Source organism: Natrix helvetica (assembly GCF_964273705.1).
Source record: "Natrix helvetica genome assembly, chromosome: 3".
Lineage (NCBI taxonomy): Eukaryota > Metazoa > Chordata > Lepidosauria > Squamata > Natricidae > Natrix > Natrix helvetica.
Window position 1 is genome coordinate 57,629,082 of NC_138549.1, and position 27,709 is coordinate 57,656,790.

General features: G+C 41.7%; 2 protein-coding genes across 3 annotated transcripts in view; both read right to left on the bottom strand.

Annotated features, from left to right (window-relative positions):
* The window catches only part of ALDH9A1 (aldehyde dehydrogenase 9 family member A1), a 146,502-nt gene extending 143,844 nt beyond the window's left edge, over window positions 1-2,658 (bottom strand). The window contains exons 1-2 of one of the 2 annotated variants that reach the window (XM_081947137.1): window positions 2,507-2,658; window positions 486-684 (exon numbers count right to left, since the gene is read on the bottom strand). In XM_081947137.1, the coding sequence (XP_081803263.1) occupies window positions 486-666 (181 nt within the window). In that variant the 5' untranslated portion in view covers window positions 667-684; window positions 2,507-2,658. Of the gene's footprint in view, window positions 1-485; window positions 685-2,039; window positions 2,275-2,506 lie in introns of those variants that run through there. The other variant, XM_081947138.1, reaches the window with a different exon arrangement.
* A 9,947-nt stretch (window positions 2,659-12,605) lies between these two features.
* The window catches only part of TMCO1 (transmembrane and coiled-coil domains 1), a 51,900-nt gene continuing 36,796 nt past the window's right edge, over window positions 12,606-27,709 (bottom strand). Inside the window, exons 6-7 of the mRNA XM_081947149.1 lie at window positions 15,447-15,591; window positions 12,606-13,428 (exon numbers count right to left, since the gene is read on the bottom strand). Of these exons, the coding sequence (XP_081803275.1) occupies window positions 13,330-13,428; window positions 15,447-15,591 (244 nt within the window). The 3' untranslated portion in view covers window positions 12,606-13,329. The remainder of the gene's footprint in view (window positions 13,429-15,446; window positions 15,592-27,709) is intronic.

A 27,709-nucleotide genomic window follows, 5' to 3' on the forward strand; every position in this document is an offset into this window, starting at 1 on the left:
GCAGGGAAGAAGAAGCAATATCGAAAAGGCTTAGATCACAAAAATGAATGTATTTGGAATAATTGTAATTGTTGATACTACAAAAAGTAACAAAGAAAAAACAGTAGCGCACATGTTTGATAATATTGGTTAAATTTGTTCTGATGCTTTCTTTTATATTTTATTTTTAAGATTGTTAAATCTGTGAGTTTCTTGGGGGGATTCTCGCCACCAGTGTGGAAGCTGCAAAAAATTTTCTGTACACCCTTTTACCCTTCCCTATATATTTTTAAACCAATAAAAATTTTGCAATAAAAAATATATTCAAAAAACCAATATTTTTTCTTGTATTGATTATTATCTAATTTTCTAAGAGGATTTAAATGTCATTTATATAACTTCCAAGTCAGCTATTCCTATGAGTGTGATAAGAGGTAAACATTACATAGCTGTATAACATTAACTCCCTAAGACCTCCCTATATCACCATTATAACAGATGATTACCAGTTGCCGGTTCATAGATCTCCTCACTGTGATCCCCATCCACAGGCTGGTGACGGGTACCTTCTCGGTAGTTGAGAGGTTGCTGCAGTTTAAATGTACCAGTAATGGTGCTCATTGCAGTAGAATGTAGTAAACGAGGAAAGCCACGTGGAAGAAACAATAAACTGGAACTAAGAAGCATCCGAGGTCTGAGGCAAAGCTGCAGAGGATGTAATATATGCAGTTTCTGTGACAAGGTATTTTATGTAAAGTACAGAGTAGTTTACCACTGGATTTTAATATTATTATTAGTTTTATGTCCCATCTTTATTTTCTAAAACTCAAGTTGGCATACATAATGTTCCCACCTCCTTTTCCTCACCACAACTGTATGAGCCAAGTTGGGCTGAGAGGGGAACTAGCCCAAAGACATCCAGCTAGGTTTCATGCCTAATTTGTCAGCTCCCAGTTTCTAGTTCAGCACCTTAACTAGTATGCCTTATTGGCCCTCACAGATTCCCAGTGTAGCTATAACTTTGGATTCCCTGAGGTTGTCTCCCATACAAGGATAGATTTGCATAAGTTTTTCAAGATCAGCCATTTGTGTTTTATTTAAGTCAATTATTAAATTGGGCACTTGGGAATGGCCCAGATGACTTCCAGGATCCCTTCTAATTCTATAAATTGATATTATGTTTCAGAAAAGCTTTCAAAATAGTTTACAAAACAAGGCAAAATATTTTTATTATCAAATTCAATAATTGTGGGCACTCATTTCTGTACCAGAGACATTGCATAAGGCATTATAGGTTGTATAATCCATTCTGCGGCATCATAATTACATTATTTAATACCACTGGTGTACTTATAGCTGATTTATGCATCCAATTTACGCACTCACTTGATACACAAAAATAAATTTTGTGATAGAAACATGTAAAGCCTGGTGTAATAATTTCTTGAATTATTCTTAGATTACAGATAGTCCTCAATTTACAACCGTCAATTCAATGACCGTTGAAAATTACATCACGAAAAAAGTGACCTAGGACAGTTTTTCACACTTACGCCTCTTACAACATCCACATGGTAGATGCTTGGTAACTGACTCACATTTATGATGGTTGCAAGTGTCCCAGAGTCACTAAATCCCCTTTTGCAACCTTCTGTCAAGCAAATTCCATGGAGAATTTGAAAAACCATGTGACCAACAACTACTGCAGTGACTCACTTAACAAACCAGGCAAGGAAAGTTGTAAAATGGGGCAAAACACTTAAAATTCTCATTTACCAACATCAATTTGGGGCTCTATTGTGGTCGTAAATTGAAGGCTACCTGTTTTCTCTCTCCCTCCCTCCCCTCTCCCCCGCCCCCGCCCCCCGCAGCTAATAGATCAACAATTTAAGAACCAGTAAATTGCAGTAAATTTGTCAGTAAATTGCACATACATATTATATCACAACAGTAATATAACATTATCGCGGTTTAGAAAGCAGCTTTAAAAAACAGGAGATGAAACAGGCCCCGCCTTATAAACCTCAGGCCTAAAACCACATCTTGGGAAATGGAAATACCTGACAACTGGAATAAAGTGTGTTGTTTTGCACAACACCCGCTCGAATCTACCGTGAAAAAAATACTCGCTCCAAAACTAGCAACCCGGAAACAAAGCGCGTCCCTTTCGTATCTACTTTTCACAGCAAGGGAGGGGGAGGGAAGGTTCCCTTTTTTCTAATCGTAGAGTAGAACCGCCTTCCTGCGCGCGGAGCAGTTCAAATGAAAAAAAAAAACATATTTGGACAGGGAAATGCTGGATTGCTCTGTACCAACGTATGTGCAGATGCAACCATAATCAGTAGGAATAATCACCCTATTGCAAAAATAAAAACAAAACCCACTCCCGGTTATCTCTTCACTTCGACTTGGAGACCGCCCTGTCTGCGATGAACGGGAAAACAGGAGCCCTGTCAGGGGCCTCCTGCAAACTGAGTGGAACTATCCCTAAACCATCCTCGCCTCTTTAGTCATCGCTCATACTCACATTTTAGCTACTGCACTTGCGCGCCGACAATCGCCCTTTGATGGGGAATGAGGCTTCTCACTCCTTTCTACAACTCCACCCCCTCTTGTAGGAAAGCCCCTCCCTATAAAGGGGCAAAAAGAGCAAGGGGCGTCCGGAGTTCAGATATTGGCTCACATTTGGGATTGCACATTGACTCCACCCCCCACGCTATTGGCTGGTTATGTGAAACCCTCGGTGGAACAGCCTACAGCTAGGAGGCTCGTCGTCCCGGTATATATTTGCTGAGGCAACAAGTATGTGCTGCCTACTGAAGAGTGCCTGCACCGAGGGCGGAGTTGCCGCCCCCGCCTCCCCCGTGAAGAGAGAGAACAGGGAGAGGAATTCGGGTTAAATATTTAGTCACAAATTTTGCCCTGTCCTTCTCAATTTAGCTTCATAATTCTCTATGGCTTCTCTAGCTCTGCAAAATCACTGTTTCTATTTTTTTATTATTTTATATATTATATAATAAATACTGTAATCACCAGGGGATAGGATAGCAAGGTAAAAGGAAAACTGTCAAAATGTGTTTTTGATGTGTTTTTGAGAAAAAATGTCCCAGATATTCAATCCCAGTACTTTGTTCTATATTTATATTTTGGCATATACTATTTTTCTGAGCCCTAACTATGATTACTCTTACTCTTGCAGGAACAGGAAAACAGGACATTTCCCCTCCAAACTCCAGTGTTTCCTCTAACAAAATGCTTTAAATATAACCAATCCAGAAATATCAGCACAGCTATTGAATGGAGCTAATACTGTGGAATCACAGATGTCTCAAATTTGTTTTGAACAACTAGTAGTAGTGGCATTTAGTAGTGGAATTCATTCAATTCCCATTATAATGAGGCAGTTTATATTCCCAAATTGTCTTTGTCTAGAATATTAACTTAGAAGAAACTTCTGACATTTGCAACTGGCCTTTCATTTATAAGGTCAACATTTTTACTGAATTAACATTTGACTTCTGCAATATATCAAAAAATAGATCAATAAAATCCTTCCTGTGTTAGACTTCAGACTCTACAAACTGCAGACAAAGCAGTTTGGTATGTGGTAATAAAACACAAGTAACCTATTATTAGCGTTTATATACCGCCCCCTCTCCCGAAAGGGACTCGGGGCGGTGTAACCTAGTTACTTGCGGGATCGCATCCTCCCACATACTTCCCTGCGGCCAATTCGCTCACACAGGGAGGGGCTTCTCCTGGTGCCGTCCACTAGGCAATGCCAACGGGCGACACCAAGGAGTAGGGCCTTCTCTGTGATGGGCCCAACCCTCTGGAATGACCTCCCCCCAGACATCAGAACCACCACTGACCTCCGCTCCTTCCGGCAAAAATTGAAGACTCACCTGTTCCGACTAGCAGGCCTGGCTTAATTACAACTGTTCCTCCTGGTAAACGTACTATTAACTGGTTATTTTAGGGGTATTGTTTTTAATTTAATTTGTGTGTGTCCTAGGGGTTTTAATATTATATTTATATATACTTGCTCTGTACAGTTCTTTTTAATTCGATTTTAACCTCCTCCATATTTAACTGTACATACTTAATTCTTTTATTGATTGTATTTTGATATATTCTTTATATGGACTGTACACCGCCCCGAGTCCCTTTCGGGAGAGGGGGCGGTCTAGAAGCACGGTAAAATAAATAAATAAATAAATAAGACAATATTGTGTGTGTGTGGGGGGGGGAAAACATGGTAGAGATACATTTTTTAAAAATGTATTTCTTCTATTTCTGTAGGCTTGCCTGCATATACAGCACAAAAATAGCTTATCAAGGCATCCTTTCCCCTCTTTTTACATTTTCTTCTTGTTAAGCAGCTGAAATAGTTTTACAATCAAGAGATGGGCTCCTGGCAAGTGTGCAAGAGGCTAATCATTTGCTCTATGGGCTGTCTAGCATTAGCAAAGTTAAATAAAAAAATACAGGAACAAAGCTTATGCAACACTAAAGCTACTTGAAAAGGTATGTTCCAGGACCCCTCCATTAAGCAATGTAATTGTTTGAGCAAAAAATTGTGCCTTCTCAGTGGCATTTGCCCTATGGAACAGCATTCTCTGGATTGTCCCAATCCTGTTAGCCTTTCACAAGGCATTGGAAAGCTAGCTGTTCCCCTAGGCCAGTGGTGGGCAACCTTTTTTTTTCAACTGAGCCAAATCTCGCCAAAACCACGATTGAAATTTATTTTGAGAGCCACATTTTTAAAACCGAAAATACATAGGATGGTACACTGTTTTTAGTTTCAATAAACTCTGGCATTTGAAGCATGCAAGTCTTAAAGCTGTCAAGTTGCAAGACCCTCGCACCCCTAACCCTTTAGAAAAAAAAACCCCAGGGGTCTTCAAACCTGACAGCTTTAAGACTTGTGGACTTCAACTCCCAGAATTTCTCCTCCAGTCATGTTGGCTCAGGAACTCTGGCATTGAAGCATGCAAGTCTTAAAGCTGTCAAGTTGCAAGACCCTTGCACCCCCAACCCTTTAGAAAAAAAAACCCCAGGGTCTTCAAACCTGACAGCTTGAAGACTTGTGGACTTCAACTCCCAGAATTCTGAGAATTGAAGTCCACCAAGGGCATCAGTCATATTAGCCTAGGGATCTGTAAAATTGGCTCTTAAGACTGGTGGACTTCAACTCCCAGAATTCTGAGAATTGAAGTCCACCAGTCTTAAAACAGCCAACTTTGCAGACCTCTGTTAGCCCAAAGCCTGGCGCTGGGCGGGCCTTGCTCCCCCATTGGTGGAGCCCCAGGAAGCGAGGGAGAAAAAGAGATAGAGGCCAAGGAGCTTCTTCCCCCGCCCCCTCCCAGCAAAAATCTAACTGGGGAGCCGGGCGGGCAGTAGCAAATTAGCCGATCACGCCGTGGCGAGAAGCGAGGAGGCAGAAAAAGAAACGGAGGCTAAGGAGCTTCCCCCCGCCCCCTCCCAGCAAAAATCTAACCGGGGAGCCGGGCGGGCAGTAGCAAATTAGCCGATCACGTGATCGGCTAATTTGCTACTGCCCGCCCGGCTCCCCGGTTAGATTTTTGCTGGGAGGGGGCGGGGGGGGAAGTTCCTTGGCCTCCGTCTCTTTTTCTCGCTCCTCGCTTCCTGGGGCTCCACCAATGGGGGAGCAAGGCCCGCCCAGCGCCAGGCTTTGGGCTAACACAGAGATCTGCAAAGTTGGCTGTTTTAAGACTGGTGGACTTTGTCACTACGTTAAAAAGTTTGCTAGACATGAACTGACTGAACTGACACTAAAGAGTTAAACTGAGAAAGAGTTATTGCGCAGGTCATAAAAGTTCTTATCTGACAGTGATATATTGCGCATGTCTTCACACATTCCAGAGAGAGAGAGAAAGAGAGCTACTGCTGAACTTTTGTCCGGCTGCCAGTAAAAGCTGGCAGACGGAAACTTTATTATCAAAATGTAACAATTAGTTAGTTTTCTGTTTTATTTACTTGTATTATTTTTGTATTAAAGTTTGTTTATTAATTAGAATACGCTTCCCAAGACTTTTATTCTTTTTCTTCACATCTTAATGCATATGCTGTTGGAATCAGCCGCGATCCTAGACCTCATTTTCTTCAGGGTGAATTTTTCCCCTGACAATTAATGCTAGCAGAGGTTGGTCGATGATTGCAGAGTTAATTAATGGAAGCTGAGATGGCTATAATTTACGGCTGTTTTTCCTTCGAGCTATCTTAAGATAACCGACTAAGCTAATTAGCCATGTCGAAGAAAAAGAAAAAGAAGAAGAAAAATGGGACAAGCTCAGATGGATCCACTTCTTCTGACACAGAGGCTCCCTCAGACACAGAGAAGCAAGATCCTTCAAAATTACTTCAAAAGCAACAAATTTCTCCAGGTGCCGAGCCAGATGTGGGGGAAGGAGCTACAGGAGATGAAATCTACGGACTGAGGTCAGTAAATCTCCCTTCTTATCAAGAAACACTTGATGAATGGCAAAAGCCTCAGCAGCAACTGCCGGCAGAGAAAAAATACTCCCACGCAGAAAGCGAAGTTTATGAATCCTTCCCAGGCACTGGGGAAGAAATGCAAAACTATCGTGATCAGTTAGAGCTGTTCGAAAAATACGCTAGGGAAGCTAGAGAATGTTTTGAGGAAATGAAAAGAAGTAGGAGGGGCTCCCCCACTCCCAAAATGTCTGAGGACGCCATCTTGTCTTCTTCAAAACAACAGCCTAAGACACACACCATAGAGGTTTTAGGTGAATCAGAACAAAGAGATATGTACACGTCACCGAGGTCACGTGATCCCTTTTGTTCCACTGAATTTCCGGCCACGTATAGAGGGCTGAAGCAGCCAAGAAGTGAAGCTGTACTGCCATCTGCTGGCGGAGAAAAATTATTAGAGCAAAAGATGAAGCAGCTTTCTCAGAGCTTTAAAGATTTATCTATGAGTCCTCTAGAAGCCAAAGTTTTGCCTCCAAAGGTTAAGTCTTCAACGCCCCCTGGTGGTGTTGAATCCTCCCTAGATGGAAAAAGGCAAAGCCAAAGGCGAATGCAAGGAAGTCAATTTGATGTTGCCACGCAAAGGCCAATGGTGCAATTGCAGCACCCTCTGGTTCAACAACCAGCTTTGCAACCTGCTCAACAAATTGTTCCAATGCATATTCCTCAGCAGGTATTTCCAGTCACTCCTTTGACTGGTGAGTCCAAATTAAAGGAGTCAGGAGAGAATTATTAAGCCTGGGTCAGTGAAATTGCGCTCTTGCTTCGCAGAGAAGGCACATACTGCATGATTTTTAATCCTCCTCCCCAACCATGGACACCTGCAATGAGAGACCTGGAAAACAGAGCAATCACGACTTTGCTCATGTCAATGGAAATTGAGATCCAGGGTATCTTTCCACCTGATGCAACTGCCCAACAAATTTGGGCTATTTTGGAAGATTGCTACAGGCCCGTTTCAATTGAATCTTCATGTTTGCTCATGTCTGAGTTCCATGGTTCGAAGTTGAAACCTGGTGAACGAATTGGTGGACATTTGACCAAACTGAAAAGAATGAGAAGTGAATTGAGACAAAATGGCCATGTAATCGATGATATCCAAATGATTAGCATCATCATTAACTCATTGAATTATGAATGGAAAGATGCTGTTGCAAAGATTAACTACGTGCCTATTGCTCAACGCACAGTTAACCACGTTTGCAGACTTTTAGTGGAGGAAGAAGCTATCAAGTTAGCTACACCACATCTGCAACGACCCCCAGCATCAAAGGCTCCAGCTAGACATCCCTTCCGAGGAAGAGGCTACGCTCCAAGGATGCCAAAATGCTACACCTGCAACCGTGTGGGACATGACACCCGGGATTGTCCCCAACGAGTTCCAGCTCCCGTCACATACCAGCCCAGAGGAACAGACTCCAGAGGCAGAGGTACAGGCGGAAGACAAGGTCGTCGTGGTCCAAGGCATGATTCACAAGCTCCACTCGCAACATTGGCCATAACCAACGTTCCACAACCTGATCCAAAGTTCGACAGACGTCTTTTGTGGACTTTAGACAGTGGACAAGCTGTGCACGTTACCCACAGAAGGGAACTTTTCACAGAGATGGGCGAGCCAGAGCCCGAGTATCGAGAACTGTATTCCTTCACCAACCACACTTGCAAGGTCATGGGAAAAGGAACTGTTTACATTGAAGAGCTCGATACATACATCCCTGATGTTTATTACATACCTTCAGCAACCAGTAATTTGCTTAGTCAAAGTCACTTGTCTAGAGATTTAAAGTTCCAGGTTCACCACCTTGAAAAAGCAAGTTACTTAGTTAAAGATGGAGATATTGTTGCTGAAACCATGCTGATTGGTGGTGTTTATTACTTAAAGCCAAAGCCTAAAGGGCAAGCACAGGCAAGTATGCAAACTCCAAAAAGGCACAACACGGGCCCAGAGAGAGTTGGTTCAGAGAGAGAACCCGTTACTGTGCTAAAGGCTCCTAAAGCCAACAAACAGAGAAAACAGAAACAGGTTGCTCAGAGCAAACCTGAGGTTCCTCATGAAACAATGTTGAGAATTCACTAACTGGTAAACCTTTGCATTCCAGGTGTATCCATAAATGGCACAGAAGATTGGGACATGCCAGTTTCCGTGTTCTTAGAAAGATGCCGGAGTTCGCAAAAGGTTTGGATCTAAAGGGGTGTAAGGTGTTTTTGGATTGTGCAGTTTGCAAAAAGGCTAAATCCAAGGCGGCTGCAGTTCCAAAACACGCTACACGCCGGTCAACACGCATTTTTGATTTGGTACACACTGACATAGTAGGTCCTTTCCCACCAACAATTGGTGGCAGAAAGTATTTTCTAACAATAGTAGATAATCATTCTAGATATGGATTTGTATATCCTATGAGAGAGAAATCTGAGACCTTTCAGATCTTTAAAGACTTTGCAGCTTTTGTTTCTACACAATACCAAGTTCGCATCGCCAGAATCCAGAGTGACCGTGGTGCAGAATTCATGTCTCAGCGTTTCCAGGACTGGATGCGTAAGAATGGAATTCTTCATCAGACATCTGCTCCATATACACCGGCTCATAACGGAGTTGTAGAAAGAAGACAAGGGGTTCTACAAACCATGATGCGTTGTCTTCTAGAAGATGCCGATCTCAGTAACATATACTGGGGTGAAGCAATCAAATATGCAAATTACATTGTCAACCGTACTTGGAGCAGTGTAATCAATCAAACTCCTTTCTACATGCTGTATGGCTACAAGCCTGATCTCAAGAACCTCCACATTTTTGGTTCATATGCTATGGTGAACACTCCTATAACTCAAGGACCAAAGAGACTGAGATTTATGGATATTGATGATGACTCAAAATGGTGCAAATTCATTGATACTAAACATGTGATTGTCATTTCACAATCTGCTAATTTTGAGGAAGAGATTGACTGGTACAGGATTCATTCCAATGATCCTCGAGTTTATTTTCCTAGAGATGGTGTTCCAGATGCCACGCAGCCTGATGACAATTCGCAGGCAGATATTCCTTCTACCAGTTCTTCACAACCTGATGTTCCGTCTTCGCAAGCCGCGGATGCTGATGCTAGCGACGAACGTGAGGACGAGGATGATGATGAAGAAGAAGAAGACTGGTCTGTTGTTCCTAGACGTTCCAAGAGGGCCACAAAAGGAATCCCTCCACAACGATATTCATGGCAATTGACAAAAACACCATTACCTTTGATTTGCAACGTTACTCTTCCTCCAGAGACATTCACACAAATCAAACAGCTTCCTGATTCAGAACAAGACAAGTGGTATGATGCAATGCAGGATGAAATGGACAGTTTAAAGAAACTTAATGTATTCACACCTGCAAAACCTCCAGCAAACAAGAAAGTCATTGGCACTCGATGGGTCTACAGAATCAAGAAGAAACCGAATGGTGAGTCTTTATACAAAGCCAGACTTGTAGCTCAGGGTTTCGCTCAACGTTATCCTGAGGACTACACAAACACTCACCAACAGTCAGAACTGAAAGTGTAAAAATTGCTTTAACCACTGCAACTCTTCTTGGATTAGAAGTTTTCCAATTTGATGTGGACACAGCTTATCTACATGCAGACCTAGATGAAGAGATCTATGTAAGAAGCCCTCCAGGATTCCGAAAGCAAGGATACCTGGTTCCTGAACAAAAGTCTTTATGGTCTGAAACAGTCAGGTTTAATGTGGTATTTATGTCTTACTGACAAACTAAATTCAATGGGCTTTATTAAGTCCGAAACTGATGAATGCGTGTTCACAAAGAGATCTAACAATGCATATGAGATAATTCTTGTTTATGTTGATGATATTGTTTATATTGGTCCAAATAAGAAAATGAGTGAGATTTTTGCCAAAAGTTTGCAGAGATACTTCACACTGAAATCTTTAGGACACATTAGCACTTATTTAGGTGTTCAGATTGAAAAGACACAGAAGGGGTTTAGTCTTTCACAAGAAGAGAAAATTGACCACATTCTGCATCATTGCAACATGAAAGATGCTAATGCAACAAAGACACCCATGCAAACAGATTTTCACAACTTAACACATGAACCAAGTCCTGAGTTCGAGGACCAAACACTTTATCGTTCAGTCATTGGTTCACTATTATACATTAGTAGTTGGACCAGACCTGACATTGCACTTAGTGTTAATCTTTTATCACGACACGTAGGTAAGGCAACACAATTTCATTGGTCATGCATTAAGAAGTTGTTGAAATACCTGAAACACACTAAACACATGAAGTTATTGCTAGAACCAACACACACTGATCATCCACAGTTAATTTGTTATGCAGACGCCGACTGGGCGAGCGACAAGAAGTCACGCAAAAGCACTTCTGGTTACATGATGTTCCTGAATGGATGTCCTGTTTACTGGCAAGTGAGAAAACAGAGTTTTGTTTCATGTTCATCTACTGAAGCTGAATATGCTTGTGTTTCAGATGCTTGTAATTCTCTAACGTGGTTTGATGCTTTGATCACAGATATCTGGACACGTCTGATTCAACCAATCACCGTGATGGAAGATAATGTATCTGTGGTTTATATTTCTGAGTCACATTTCACAGGTTCTAGGTCCAGACACATTGACATTCGTTATCAAAACACAAAGCAATTAGTTAAGCAAGGTTTTGTTAAATTGCAATATGTTTCTACACATGATCAGATTGCTGATATGCTGAACAAACCACTTCCTGTAAATCAACACGAGTATCTGCGAAAGAAGATGTGCCTTAATTGATGATTTGATGACGTCAGCCTAGACTAGCAAAAGAAGGGGTGTCACTACGTTAAAAAGTTTGCTAGACATGAACTGACACTAAAGAGTTAAACTGAGAAAGAGTTATTGCGCAGGTCATAAAAGTTCTTATCTGACAGTGATATATTGCGCATGTCTTCACATATTCCAGAGAGAGAGAGAAAGAGAGCTACTGCTGAACTTTTGTCCGGCTGCCAGTAAAAGCTGGCAGACGGAACCTTTATTATCAAAATGTAACAATTAGTTAGTTTTCTGTTTTATTTACTTTTATTATTTTTGTATTAAAGTTTGTTTATTAATTAGAATACGCTTCCCAAGACTTTTATTCTTTTTCTTCACATCTTAATGCATATGCTGTTGGAATCAGCCGCAATCCTAGACCTCATTTTCTTCAGGGTGAATTTTTCCCCTGACAGACTTCAATTCTCAGAATTCTGGGAGTTGAAGTCCACCAGTCTTAAGAGCCAATTGCTTCAAATGCCAGAGTTTATTGAAACTAAAAACAGTGTACCATCCTATGTATTTTCAGTTTTAAAAATGTGGCTCTCAAAATAAATTTCAATCGTGGTTTTGGCGAGATTTGGCTCAGTTGAAAAAAAAGGTTGCCCACCACTGCCCTAGGCAACTGAGTAAGGGGTGGTGGTAAGTGGGCTCTATGGCTTCCTTGGCCATGTGGTTACTTTTCTGGAGGTGTTTTAATTAGGTAAGCCAAAGTGTGCTGGGCTGATAAATAAATTAAATAGAAATACAATAAGAATAAAAGAAAATATTGCCAAAGGGAAGAAGTGTGATTAGTAGAGTTATGCTTAGATAACAGGTATATTATGTAAGCAAGGACACAGAACAGAATAAACAACTCAATATTTTTTTGGCAATCTGGGAGCTGCAGCTAATATGAACATGTCACTAGAGTGAGTGATTTAAGGGCAACTTCTAAGGCAAAAAATAGGCAATCTGTAGCCTCCATGCTTCTCCTAAACATCTGTAATAGGGAAGCTATTAGGAAAGATTGTCAAGTAGCCAGTCTGCAAGCAACCAGAGAAGAATGCTACTATTTCTAGAGTAGCAACATTAATCATATCATTTAAAAACTGAAATGAATATTTTGGTAGACCATATGTGGATGCAGTGTACCTTGATTGTAGTTTGATAGTTTGATATTTTTGTCACAAGTTAATTAAATATGGGCTAGGGAGAACTGCAATCTAATGGATTTGCATCTGGATGAACAATTATTATACCCAAAAGGTACTCATCAATAACTCCATACTATCCTAGAGGGAAATAATGCGATTTCGAGGACGCAATACTCTTCAGTATCTTTATAAATGAACCCAGAATAGCATGGGATATCCACAACATTTGCAAATGACATTCAGCAATCTGTAACAGATTGGCTACAACTGTAAAGATTCACCTTTCTAGTGAATTGCCAGATAAACAAGAACAAATACAATGGAACAAAAAACAAATCAACAAAAATATGCTCTAATTTCTATAAATAAAAATAAAAATAATGTAGAGTAAATGTCTTATGGCAAATTTTCTGTCATAATTTAATGGAGTCTCCATTATCCATTAATATCAAATACTGAATGACAATGTATAATCTTTTTAATAAATTCCTAGAGAAATCCAGTTAAATTGGACTAAATTAACATTTGAAAAATGGCAGCAAGAGGGAAGACAAATTAAATAATGAAAGATAATGGAAATTCTTCTTTGTTTATCAATAAGTGTGGAATCATGTCTTTAAAAAAAACCAACTTTATATGAATCCCTGCACCATTTTTAATTTCAATATGTATTCTTACAAGTTTTTCCAGACTTTTAAGATCTTTATGAAAGTACCTTCTCTCCATCCTGGAAACTGAGAGTCAATCTAAGATATTTGTTCAACTTGGTTCAATTCATAAAACACATATTACTGGATATCTTGGGTATCCAAATATTTTTAGAAACTTTTCTATAAAATCTGAATATTTCTAAAATATTTTCGTTGGCAAGAGAGATAAAATTATTTTTCTTATTTCAGGAGAACTTCCCAGCTTGAGGTGGGGGGCCAAGGAATCCTCCAGCCTGCTTGGTGGCAGCTCGGGAAGGAGCCAGACCCAAAAGCTTCTGAATATTCTGATAAAGGAGCAAAAAAGAGAAGAACTGAGTAGTGCATTTTCCCTTAATAAATATCAAAACCATATGCAAACATTGTAATCAACCTCAAATAATTGCTAGTTTCATTTACATTTACACATTTACGAACTGAAAAAGTAGATATGCTTAATCTGTACCATTCTGATTATAAAGAAATACAAATTTAATTATTAAGTACAGTTAAGGGATTTTCAGAATTTATATGCTCCTGTAAGAAATAAAGGAGATAAAATGAAGATTTAGATTCCAGTATACAAATAAGCCGACTGATGTAATAATTTCAATTCAATTATTGCACTATTCAATTTTCTTTATAGTGTTAGAGAAATGATTTGCTATTGCCTTCTCCTGTTCCCCCACCCCCACCCAAACATTTCAATTTAGAAACCACTTCAATTTAGGAATTCCTAATGATCCTCCATATAATCATAGCTAACTTTGTTTTGCATGAAATCAGCTAAGACAGGCTAAGTGTTACCACCTTCTAAGTCACCACTCAATTATCAAATCTGTATTGTGTAGTGTGGTGTATAGTAAAGTACATCATACAGTATTTATTTTTATATTTTAGAATTTTTGTTTGCTCTGATTCACTTAATACTGTTAACTATCTTGACTATTCAATTTTTCTTGAAACACAAACACATCGAATTAGAACTTGAATTTTGTCAACTGCTGCTATCCAAGTTAGTCTTTTCAAGTAACATACCCTACATTAGCATAAAATATAGTATCTTCAATATAATTAATAGGCTTTGAAAGCAATAGCCTTGGACTTACATACCGTTTCACAGTGCTTTACAGCCCTCTTTAAGCTGTATTGCCCCCAATAATCTGGGTCCTCATTTAACAAAGCAATTTAACAAAACACATTTCTGAACTCAGAATAAATCTAATTACTATTTTCGCACTATAAGATGCTCCAGACCATAAAACACACATTAACTTTAGACGAGGAAAACAAGAAAAAAAAAATCTGTCTCTGCATCCCTCTGGTCGCCTCCTTGCAGCAAACAGCCAACAGCCTGCTTCCTCGGTGTCTGCTGCCTCCACCGGGGAACGGTGGAGCCTTTGCTGCCGAGCTGTTGATTGGCCTCCCAGAATACTGTCGATCAGCTGTTCTAGGCAGCGGGGATCACTGCTGCCAATCGATGGTGATAGGCAGTGGCAAACAGGCAGTGGTGATGATAGGCAGCGGCAATTCCTGCCACCTAGAACAACTGATCGGCGGTTTTTCATGAGGCCGATCCAACTGCCAATCAGCAGCAAAGGCTCCAGCGTTCCCCAGTGGAGGCAGCAGACACAGAGGAGGCAGGCTGTTTGCTGCCACACACACACACACACCCGCTGCAATACTTACTCTATAAGACACACAAACATTTCCACCCACTTTTTGGGGGGAGGGGGGAGTGCATCTTATAATAAGAAAATATGGTATCCCTAGCTTTTCGGACATGGTGGTGGAATCCTAATGTATTATAACAGAGTTTCCTTACAATACCAAACAAGAAAGGCAGTTACTAAAATTATAACATACAGTACAAAGGCACAAACATTCCAGGAGTAGAATGATTATCATCATCGTGACAACCATTCTTGTCACAAATCGATCCACTGGATGATGATAATTTGAAGGTAATAGACTAATCTACCACTCACAGACAGACACATAGGATAAAGAGTCTAGAATCCAGAGACAGCAATTGGTGCAAAGTCACCCAGCCAGCTACTGTGTTTAACAGAGCTAGAACCTATGTTTCTCTATTCCTAATCCATCATATACAAACATACACATAAAATAAACAAATACACAGAGATACACACTAAGAAATGAGAATAATAGACAAGTGTTCCATCTTGTTGAAATTTTAAAATGTTTACTAGAAAAAGCACAACATATCCATCAGTAGTAAACTACACCAATCATTGCTTCTAATTCTCTAGAGGTTTTGTTATGGTTATTCAGCCACAGAAGTAAAACCCAAAGTAGACCTTACCTGCCGAATAGACATGGTGCAGAGAATATAGAGAAAGATGAAGGAACAATCTGTGCAATCTTCACCCAGAAGATTACGATGAGACAACCCCTGAATGTAAGAAAGTGGTATGAATGGGAGCTTTGCAACCACTCTTCCATCAAATCTGCGAAAAGAATTTAGTTATAAGGTAATTTATATTATTTGCAGAACAATTTCAATACAGAGATAAACAATATTTTGTTTATAAGCAACATTTTGCTCCACATTAATCAAATAACATCACATTTAGGGCAAACGATAAAATTACAAGGACAGAATAAGGAGTAACATTCCCATGTGCATAGCCTTAGTTTATAAATGGATATTTTAATAGATTAAACAGGGAAATAATCCTTGAAATGAGCTTTGGTAGCTGTTTTTTTACTTCACCACCACCACTTACTACAAACCTTTTCCCACAAGGGGCAAGATTTTTAAAGCTGTTGTGAAATAATTCTACAACTCCATCTTTTCAACAAGATCCTGACAATCTTTTCTATTCTTTGAGTCAAGTTTCCCATAATGATATCATTTCATGATCACATGGTGCTATTTCTGAACAGTATGGTAGATGAGGTAAATTAGTTAGATCCAACTTTGCAATACACTGGGTGCCTTGTGAGATATGAGATCTAGCAAAACTTCCTTCTTGTGGTTCTGACCTCTGCTTAATCATCTTTTTAAAATGCATTTTTAACAATTCTGGGCAAAATAAATAAATAAACAATAAGAAAATATACAGAAATGTGAAGGAACAGAATCAAGTGGATGAACAAGGAATTTACAAATATGTTATAATTATAATTTTAGAAAATATACAGAAAAATGTGGGTTAGACAGCATCACTACCATATGGATTGGTAATTGACTACCCATCACATTCACTGGGTAGTACTTAATGGAACTGCATCTACATGGGAAGTATGCAGGGTGGTTCTCCAAGGCTCTGTCTTAGGGCCAGTACTCTTCAATATCTTCATCAATAATTTAGATGGGGATAGATGAGGAACTAATCAAATTTGCAGACAACAACTAGCAGGAATACTCAACACTCCAGAACAGAGGTCCCCAACCTATGGGCCATGGCCCACTACCATGGCCTAATCACCACCAGGCTGTGAGTGGCTGGCTGGTGTGCATGGGCGTGCTTGAACTAGCATTGCCGCAAGCATTGGAAGGTACTACGGCTGACTGGATGGCGGCTCTTCACAATGATGATTCCCCACAGTTGAGGGATTACAATGGGTTTATGGCGTCCCTGAGGGCACACTTTGAAGATCCCTTGCAAATCAGAAGGCAAGAGCCAGTATGAAAACTTTAACCCAGGATCAGAGATCTGTGACAGAATACACTCAGGAGTTTTGTGAGCTGGTTGTACACATGCAGGGGTGGTCCCAGGAAGCATTGATGGACAGCTACAGAGATGTCCTTAATGACAACGTGTACCAGAGCTGTGTGAACAGGGAGGCACCCCAAGACTTCAGAGCTGGTATGTGCTGGCTGCTGATGTGGTAATTGACCTAGCCAGAAATCAATACAGTGGGGCAGAGTTGGAGCAAAAACCCACCTCTTGCTTCAAGAGAGGCCCCTAGAGCAGCAAAAGAAGGGCTAGCAACTAAGCCCAAATTGACGGCATGTTTCAGATCTGAGAAGGAGGGGCTGCCGGTTGCTACTCTAAGCCTGCCCCAAAACCACCTTCGGCTGGAGGGAAAAAAGCCGACAAGCAGCCAGTGAAATGCCACAAAACAGCCCTGAAAGGTGAGGAAATTGTTGATTTTCCTCCACCACACCAGGAGGAGAGGGTAACCCCTGGCCACTTCATGGGAAAGCGAAACCGACTCCGATGATGACCCCTTGGTAAGTCCTCATGCGGGCCCCATGACTATCTCAGTAGAACTAAGGATACCCTCAACCGGCACCCAGGGGAAGATGCTGGCCCTTTTAGATTCTGGATGCACCAGGTGTGTTATTAGCCTACAGGTGGTGGAGAAAATGGGTCTAAGACTGAGAACAATGAAAGTACCCATCACCTTTTGCCAGTTGGATGGGTCAGTTGCAGCGGGGTGCATTTTCTAACTGAACTGGTAGAGATGTGGATGGGGGACCACCAAGAATCTTTAAGCTTCATCATCACCCCAGGGATGGAATGGCCCCTCATACTGGAATTACCTTGGCTACGGAAATGGAACCCGCAGGTGAACTGGAGGAAGGGCCTGCTACGCATCCATTCTGCCCAGCCAGCTAAGGGGGAGGGGAAGACTTCCCACATAGCCAGAGCCACAACAGAACTGATGGCGTTCACGCAATAAAGAATTGAAAGGGAGAAAATCCCAAAGGAATACTGGGAACTCAAGAGAGGCATTCGGATGACCTCTGGTTAGTGCCGCAATGAGACAGACTGGAAAAGCGGGCTCCCGAGGGGCCCGTGAAATCCAGGGCTGACAAACCATCTTTCAGACCAGAGCCTTCTTGAAGAGAAAGTGAAAAAAGAGCTGCGTTTCGATCGGTCAATAGGGAAGAAACTGGTTCCTCGAAAGCCAGAGACTAGCTTTCTGACCTGGCAGTAGGGGAGACAGGCATTGCAAAATGGAGGCAACTGGGCTAAACACGAGTGCAGGAGTGATGGCTGGATGAAGTGACAAGACCGGGTGAGAAGATTTAAAACCCACTGATAGAATAAGAGTGGAGTTGTTATTGTGAGAGAATTCAAACGTAAAATAGCATAAACTGAGAAATTGGGAATTGTGTGGTAAAACAAAGAGAAAAGGAAAAAAGATGGTGATTTAAAAACATTAAAGCCCAAAGAGAACGGACTGTTTATCAACTTAGGAGGCGGAATTAAAAGGAGGACTGGATATTTCAGTAATATGGGGAGAGGGAATCTTTTCTCTAGTTGAATTTGAAACCTGGAAAAACTTTGCTTTAATAGCAGGTAATTGATAGAATTCCAAACTCCATGGAAACCTTATGAAGGAGCTGAAGGGGGAAGGAAGGAAAAAAACCCTACGACTTAAAATTGAAGAAAAATACCCACACATCCACCCCCTCCACTTCTCTGCTACAATTTGTATTCGGTGCTCCTGTGGAGTTAAAGATTAAAGAATGCATTTAAGATTTAAGATATCTGACTGGAAAAAACAAACAAACTAAGAAGCGGAGGCACCTACCAGAAGAAGAACCATCACCAGGCAGTAACAAAGGAAATGAAATTAAGAGCTGAAAAAGCTCATAACCAGAGTATAACACCAAAGACCAGGAAGTCTGCTTTCAACACAATTTCAACATGATTTAAGAAACCCCCTCCCCTGCCTCCTTGCTACAATTTGCATTTTGTGTCTCTGTGGAGTTAAAGGTTACATTTACATCTTTACCAGAAAGAACGCTTATCTGGCAGAAACAAAAACGAGAGCTGATTTTGATGGTGAGGACTTTGGAACTTTGAATCGGGCACAGGCTGTTTGACTACGTCCTTTTACAATGAAATATTTTTCCTTTTTTGTTTGAAGAGGAACATTTGAACTGGACTGGAGTTGGTGGATAAGAAAAAAGTGGGAGTTTTGAAGTGTAAAGAATTGGGATACGATTTGAAGAAGGAAAATAGCAAATTAAAAATCGGGAATTATGGAGGGGTGGGATCTTAAAGAAATATGTGAAATGTTAAAAAATATGCATGAATCATGTGTGTTGAGAAAGGATAATAGATTGGATATTATGGAAAAAAGCAGAAATGAAAGCCAAAATATAGAAAAAGCAAGAGAGTGAGGGAAATAATAAGCGGATAAAGGATCTCATTGGATCTAATAGCGGCACAATGAAAAGGGAAGAGCGTGTCCCAATAAAAAAACAAAAGGAAGAGAAAAGAATTGAGCAGACAGGCAGCACGATGAAAGAAATAAAAGAGTTCATTACAGGGGGAAAATATAATAAGAAAAGAAAAAGGGAAAGTAGGTCGAGGAGACAAAAGGAAATCCTGAAGAGGGTACGACGAATGGTACAGCAAAAAGTCACAAAAAAGACTGGGAGAAAGGAGAAGTTCAGAGATTGGGATTTAAAATTCTTTAAAAACAAATGGAAGGGAAAATAAAAATTGGTAGATGAGAGGAAGAATAGAAATACGCACATAGATAATAATAATTGGGGGGGGGAAGGTGGAGAATGTTTGTAAAGAATATGTTATTATGAACTTTAATTAACTGTAACACTGAAAAGTAATATGTGTTATGGTATATAAACGATTGCAAGTAAAAATGAATTAAAGATAGATTAATTAAGGTGAATAAAGATAGTAGGCCAGTTGATATGTATTAATAATGGAATGTGAAATGATTATGCCGGGTTACATATAAGAAAAATATTAGTTGGGAAAGTTACTAGAGAGAAAAAAAATGGAGGGAGAACTTGGAAATATGCCAATCAATACACACACACACACACACACACACACACACACACACACGTCTCCCTTTATTTATTTATCAGCACAAATACAACACACAGACACACACACACACACACACATATACATACATACATACATACATACATACGTGTTACAACCCCTGGTTTGCCCAAATATGGGAGGGAGCTCACTACTCCCTCTTTCTGTCATTTGGCTCATCACAGAAGACCATCCAGGCAGAAAACCATATTTTTATTTTTAATGTTCCTGTCAGGCCTGTAATTATATTCTTTTTTGGATCTTTGGCCTGCCACACTTTCTTATAATTTTCTATGCTGTTTCAATAGTGTAGTAGTTGGGAGGGGGGAATAGAAAGGAGTAGGATTGTAGAATGGATTGTTGACATTCTTTTGTAGAAGCCAAGGTCATCTTTTGTCTCAGCACCTCGACACCTGGCCGGAAGAAGATGGGTGTACATGCCAGCGTGGAAGATGATGATTGGAACATGTGATGGATTTGTGGGTGTGGGGAGAGATCATGAACTTTCAACTAGGGGAACTTAGAGAATGTACTTCCAGAGTTGAAATTTTCCATAGTCGTACTAACATGCCTGTGGAATAAATTGCACCATTAAGGATGTTTTGCCTTGGACAATGATTTATTTCTGCATGGTATTTAGAACCCTAACATTATTTCAACTCTCTACTTTAAAAATATTTCACTAGCTCCCTCCCCCTATCAAGGGGGAAGGGCTGGTGATGGAAGATCTGGTGATGGGGTCTCGGCATTCCCAATGCTGACCGGGACAGCGTAAATATCAGCGAAGAATAAATGAGAAGCTTTTGGTGATAAGAAGAGGAGTACGGAACTTCAAAGGCAATGGAATGCTGTTTCCAGTTTAATTGCATCTGGAGGAATGCAGGAGGAGACGCGACAAGACGAAGGAAATCTCAGAAAACTTCTTCAGCAAACTGTGAGTGCATGCTCCCCCTCCTTCCCCCCCAGCTTAGAAGCAAGATTGGAAAAAAAAACACCCTTAGAACGGAGGTTTGGGCTCCTTCCAGACGGCAATAAATAAAATGGCTTATCACCATGCAACTAGCTGGAAGAAAGATTCCCTTTCAAAATGGGAATTTCAAAGGAGGCAGGAAGAAGGAATTTTTCCAGCATCTGTCACTTGCAAGCCACCACAAATGGGGCTGCAACAAGTAAATGAAGCAAATTGGGCAGTAAATTGGGCTTTCCTCCCAGGACTTGGATGGAAGAGATGCTACTTACCAACTCCTTTGCCATCAGCATGGGGAAATGCTCCAAGCCAGCAGAGGGCACCTACTTGGCCCATAACTCATCCAAGCCAGCAAAGGGCACCTACTTGGCCCATAACTCCTCCAAGCCAGCAGGAGGGTCCTTGGCACGTAAAACCCCTTAGCCAGCCATCATTGGTTGAGCTGCAACCTGTGAAGCAGGCAACCCCGGGATGGGTCTTAACCCCAGGTCATGGATGGGAGGGATGCCAGTGGGCACCTGCCCTCCCTCAGCAGATGGCACCATGGCAGAAAGTTGGGCAGTGGCCAACCGAGGGATTGACCTCCCCACCGGTTCCAGTCTCCCCTGCAAGGCCCAAAAAGGTTCTTACCAGACCTTCCTACAGAGAAGAAATCTCCATGGAAGAAGGGATTACCAAACAGAGGCCTGCATTGTGGATGGCGGGAAAATGTGCGCCTGCAAGGCCCCAAGTGGTTCTTACCCCACCTTCCTACAGAGTAGCAATCACCAACATGGAAGAAGGGATTACCAAAGCCAGGCCTGCAAGATGGGAAGCGGGACAAGGTGCATCTGCAATGCCCCAAAAGGTTCTTACTCCACCTTCCTACAGAGAAGCAATCTCCACCATGGAAGAAGGGTTTACCAAGGGGGCAGCTGCAAGTTGGAGAGCAAGGCAGTGTGATGAAACGGTTCCTGAGTTTAGAGAGGTAACTAGGTTCCATTCCTCGTGGGGCCCAATTAAATGCCACCATTGTTGTCAACTTGGCCACAGAGCGTCAGAGTGCTTGGCTCCAGCCCCAATGCCACAAACGTGCGCACCAACCACCACAGCGGTAAAGAGAGGGTCCCAGATGCCACCACAGAAGAGTCATCTGGGCCAACAACCTCTGGAAGAGGATCCCCAACTTAAGGTGAGGAAGTGTCCTACCAAGGGGGAGGCCTTGGAAGAGGAAAAGGGCAGACAATCTCCGGAGGAGGATCCCCAACTTAAGGTGACAAAGAGTCCAACTAAGGGGGAGGCCTCGGAGGGGGAAAAGCCTAAACGACCTCTGGAAGAGGATCCCCAACTTCAGGTGGCGAAGAGTCCTACCAAGGGGGAGGCCTCGGAGGAGGGAATTGCCGAAGAACAAATGTGTGTACCAGTCGCCATGGTGGTAAAGAGAGGGCCCCAGATGCCAGAACCGAAAAGTCATCTGGGCAAACGACCTCTGGAAGAGGATCCCCAACTTAAGGTGACAAAGAGTCCTACCAAGGGGGAGGCCTCGGAGGAGGGAATTGCCGAAGAACAAACGTGTGTACCAATTGCCACGGTGGTTAAGAGAGGGCCCCAGATGCCCGCACAGCAAAGTCATCTGGGCCAACAGCCTCTGGAAGAGGATCTCCAACTTAAAGTGACAAAGTGTCCTACCAAGGGGGAGGCCTCGGAGGAGGAAAAGGGCAAACAATCTCCAGAGGAGGATCCCCAACTGAAGGTGACAAAGAGTCCAACTAAGGGGGAGGCCTCGGAGGAGGAACAAGGCCAGCCGTGGATGATTGGATCCAAGAGCCCAGAACCTACAGCACCTGCAGCAGAGAGCCCGAAACGGCCATGGGAAGAGGTCGCAATGGACTTCATCATGGAACTCCCAGACAGCAGTGGGCATAAAGTAATTTGGACTGTTATTGTTTTGTTTTCTAAGCAGGCACACTTCATTGCTTGCTCAGGATTGCCATCCGCAAACGAATTAGCGAAAATGTTTGTGAAAGACATTTATCGCCTGCATGGAGTACCCAAGAGGATCATTTCAGACCGCGGAGTCCAGTTCACAGCCAAGTTCTGGAGAGAGGTCCTGAGATCTATTGGGTCCACACAAGAACTGAGCTCAGAGGTTCATCCCAGCATGAACGGCGCAGCAGAGGGAGCCAATGCGGTGGTGGAACAATACATCAGGTGTTTTGTGGACTATCAGCACGACAACTGGTCGGACTTGCTACCCTTCGCTGAAGTGGCGTACAACGATGCGGTCCACAGCAGCAGAGGATTAGCGGGTTTCCAGATTACCAGTGGCATGGAAGTTGTTGCCATGCCTGAGTTGCCTAGAGAACCTCCTTCTTTCATGTCTTTGAGTGAATGGATGGACATGCTAAAAAAGGATGGGAGAACACGAAGAAGGCTCTAGCAGTTGCGGCAGAAGCCTACCAGAAGCAAGATGATCAACGTCGCTCACTCCTAAACCCCTACCGTGTGGGGGACAATGTTTTTGTATCTACCAAATACATAAGATTAGAAATGCTTAGCAAGGAATTGGGTCCAAAATTTCTAGGTCCATTCCCAATAGTGAAGATAGTTAACTCAGTTACAGTTCAACTCAGTCTACCCAGAAGTCTAGGGGAAATTGACCCAGAATTTCATTGTAGCTTGTTGAAACCAGTAATTGGGTCTAACAGAAGAGCATCCACCCAAGCTCAATCTCCTCCTTTAGTGATGGAAGGGGAAACACAATCTGAGGTGGAAAAAATTGTAGATTTCAGGCTGAATAGGGGTTGCTTACAGTACTTAGTGCATTGGAAGGGTTACCCTTGGTCTGAAGCTAATTGGGTGAACAGTGGGAACCTAAAAGTGGAGAAGTTAGTAAAGCAGTTGAATGGGAAGTTTCCCGAGAAGTCAAAGGGTTCCCCTGGGTGGAGAAGAGGTGGTTAATTTTGTTATGTTAACTCTTATGTTATTCTCTTTGCAGGAAACGTTTTTCTTTTGAGGAGAGGCCGCCTGTCAGGCCTGTAATTATATTCTTTTTTGGATCTTTGGCCTGCCACACTTTCTTATAATTTTCTATGCTGTTTCAATAGTGTAGTAGTTGGGAGGGGGGAATAGAAAGGAGTAGGATTGTAGAATGGATTGTTGACATTCTTTTGTAGAAGCCAAGGTCATCTTTTGTCTCAGCACCTCGACACCTGGCCGGAAGAAGATGGGTGTACATGCCAGCGTGGAAGATGATGATTGGAACATGTGATGGATTTGTGGGTGTGGGGAGAGATCATGAACTTTCAACTAGGGGAACTTAGAGAATGTACTTCCAGAGTTGAAATTTTCCATAGTCGTACTAACATGCCTGTGGAATAAATTGCACCATTAAGGATGTTTTGCCTTGGACAATGATTTATTTCTGCATGGTATTTAGAACCCTAACAGTTGCCTTTTTTATATTTGTGTTGTATTTGTGCTGATAAATAAATAAAGGTAGACTAGTATAGATCCATTTCAAGCTATTTAGCTCTCATCAGCTAGCCATATCCTTACTGGGATTCGAACCAGGGCTGTATTACATATTAGGCAGTTGACAGAAAGAGGGAGTAGTAAGCTCCCTCCCATATTTGGACATACCAGGGGTTGTAACACAAATACATTCCTATTTCCCTGGCTCAGCTGATAAGGAGGAGAGCCTGTGGCTTAGTGGCTAATACAACTGCCTAATATGTAATACAGCCCTGGTTTGAATCCCAGTAAGGGTATGGCTAGCTGATGAGAGCTAAATAGCTTGAAATGGATCTATACTAGTCTTCCTTTATTTATTTATCAGCACAAAACAACATATATATGTATGTATGTATGTATGCATGTATGTATACACACACACATATATATACATATATATAGATGTATACATACACACACACACATACATACACAATATGAGACTAAAATATGGCACTTAATGATGCATAAATATGTAACAGTATTATGAGGAAGCTGGAAACCTGAATCCATCTTGCACTTCGCCCAAAAGAGGGTTTTTTTTGGGGGGGGGGGCAGAGGAAAAAAATGGAATTTGTATAAAAGTATATTTTTAAAAGAAAAACTAGTAATATGGAAAATAGTTTTTTTCTCTCTTTTCTTTTGGAATATAATTATCAATGCCACTGATATTAAATGGGGTTTACTAAAAGGTGGAAATACATCACGTAAAATAGAGAATGAAAGGGAGATAAATAGAGAGAGGAGACAGGAGAAGTAGAATGGAGGGAAAGAGTAGGAGAGAGGGAAGGGGGAGAGGAGAGAGCAAGGGGAAGTAGAGAAGAGCAAGATGGCAGAGGGAAGAAAGGATGTAGGGAGAAGAGCAGGAGAGGAGAAGAGTTGAAGATGAAATAGACTATAATATGGTGTATGGAAAGTAGAAGAGCCAATAAATATTGAAGAGGCTTGATGGTAAGAGGAATTGATATAGTATTGAATATTCAAAACTTTGTTAAGATGTAATGGTATACTTTGGATTATATGTGTGTTAAAAAATTAAAAAACTTTTGGCAAAAAAAAGAGAGAGGCACATTCAGTGAAAGGACTTCCGATAAGCTCCCACCCCACTGCTCCACTGATTGCAGCATAGCAATCCTCCTGGGGGTGAAACTTCCAAAGCCACAGATTTACTCGATGACCCCATGCGAATTGGATGAGCTACGTAACTTCATTGATAAAAACCTAAAGTTGGAGCTCATGCAGCCAGCTAGGCCATGAGTGACTGCGCCAATGTTATTTTGAGAGAAGAAAGATAGCTCTCTTTGTCTAGGTGTAAATTACAAAAATCTCCTAAAATCAAAGGGAAAAGCAAAGCCAAGGCCTAGTCAGCCCTTGAAGTGGATGATGGAATGCCAAGCAGCCTTTGAGAAATTGAAATGACTTTTTGCAACTGAACCTGTTTTAAAATACCCCGACATGGATGCACTGTTTGTGGTCCAAGTGGATGCAAGTGACGTGGCGGTAAGGACAGTATTACTTCAAATGAATGCTGATGGAAACCTGCAACCTTGTCCCCACACATCCCGGAAATTGACTGAGACAGAAAGAAGATGGGCAATTTGGGAAAAAGAAGCTTTTGCAGTCCGATGGGCCCTACAAACCTAGCGGCATTTCCTTGGAGGAGGCCAAGCACCCATTTGAGGTGTGGACAGATCATAAGAACCTCAAGGCATTAAAAACCCTACAGAAACTGTCACCCAAACAAGTTTGCTGGGCATAATATTTTAATTGGTTAACTTTACGCTGAAATACCTCCCTGGAGGAAAGAATTTTATGGCCAATGCCTTGTCCAGGCTGCCCCAGTATAACAGTGCCAGGTTGGTGGTGATTCATCCTGTCATTCCTGCCAAACAACTAGCAGCCCCAGTGGTCACCAGGAGCTAAGGGAAAGCGGACCTAGATGTGCCCACAGACCTAACAAACTGACTGAGGGAGGCACTTGCATCTGATAAATGGTTCAAGTCCCACTCTAATGAGTGCACCATGCAGGATGGCATTGCATGGGTGGGAGCCAAGTTGTATGTACCTGCTAGTCTAAAATGCATTGTCCTCCAACAGGCCCATGATTCAAAAGCAGCTGGATATTTTGGTTTTGTAAAGACCTTACATTTGGTTAAAAGACAGTTTTGGTGGCCCTCTCTGAAAAAAGACATAGAATCCTACATTGCTAGTTGTCCTGGCACCAGGTAAACCTCAAGGACTACTCCAAAATGTTGCCAGACCTAGTGCCCCTTGGAAGGAGATATCCATGAACTTTATTGTTGAGCTGCCAGAGTATTGGAAATACCGTCATTTGGGTGATCACGGATTTGTTCTCCAAGCAAGTGCATTTTGTGCTCTGCTCCAAGATTCCATCTGCAAAAACGCTGGCTAAATTGTTTATCCTACATGTGTATAGGTTACACTGAGCCCTGAATGCGTTATCTCAGATGGGGGGGGGTCCAATTCACCTCCCACTTTTGGAAGGAGTTCCTAAATTAATAGGCTCCACCCAAGGTCTAAGCTCCGCCATCTGCAGACAAATGGATCTTGTGAATGAGCTACCTCGGTTCTAGAGCAGTATCTTAGGTGCTATGTCAATTATCAGCAGGATAATTGGGCCGATCTCTTGCCTTATTGCAGAGGTCATGTATAATAATTCTGTACATAGCAGTATAGGATTGACCCCTTTCAAAGTAGTGTTTGGCCAGGATTTTGTAACTATCCTGGAATTGCCCCAGGAGAAACCACAAAACCTGTGTTTATCCAAATGGATTAATCAGCTACAAAGTTTCTGGCCTATGACTCAAAAAGCATTAGACAAAGCTCACCAAGCACATAAAAAACAAGCTGATAAAAAAAGGTTGAAGCCAAAAGAATACCAGGTTGGGAATAGGGTTTTCTTGTCCAGTTCAGTCTACCCAAAAATCAAAGAAACTTGGTCCTAAATACGTGGGTCCTTTCCCCATTGTCAGAATTGTAAACCCAGTAATGGTGCAGTTGGAATTGCGAAAGACTCTTAGGAGAATCTATCCCATTTTCCATGTTAGTTTATTGAAACCGGAACATACTTTTTAAATTTGTTCAGCCCATACCCCTCCTCCTGTCCCTCTCCTTATTGAGGGAGAACAGCATTTTGAGGTCAAGGAGATCCTTATTCCATGAAACAAAGAGGGAAAATACAGTATTTAGTGGCCTGGAAACATTTCCGTCCTTCCCATTCTGAGTGGGTGAATAAGTCCGATGTCAGGATCCCTAAACTTTTGCAGAAGTTTCATTCTAAATACCACGATAAACCCCAGATGTGGCATATGAATGTTTTGTTAT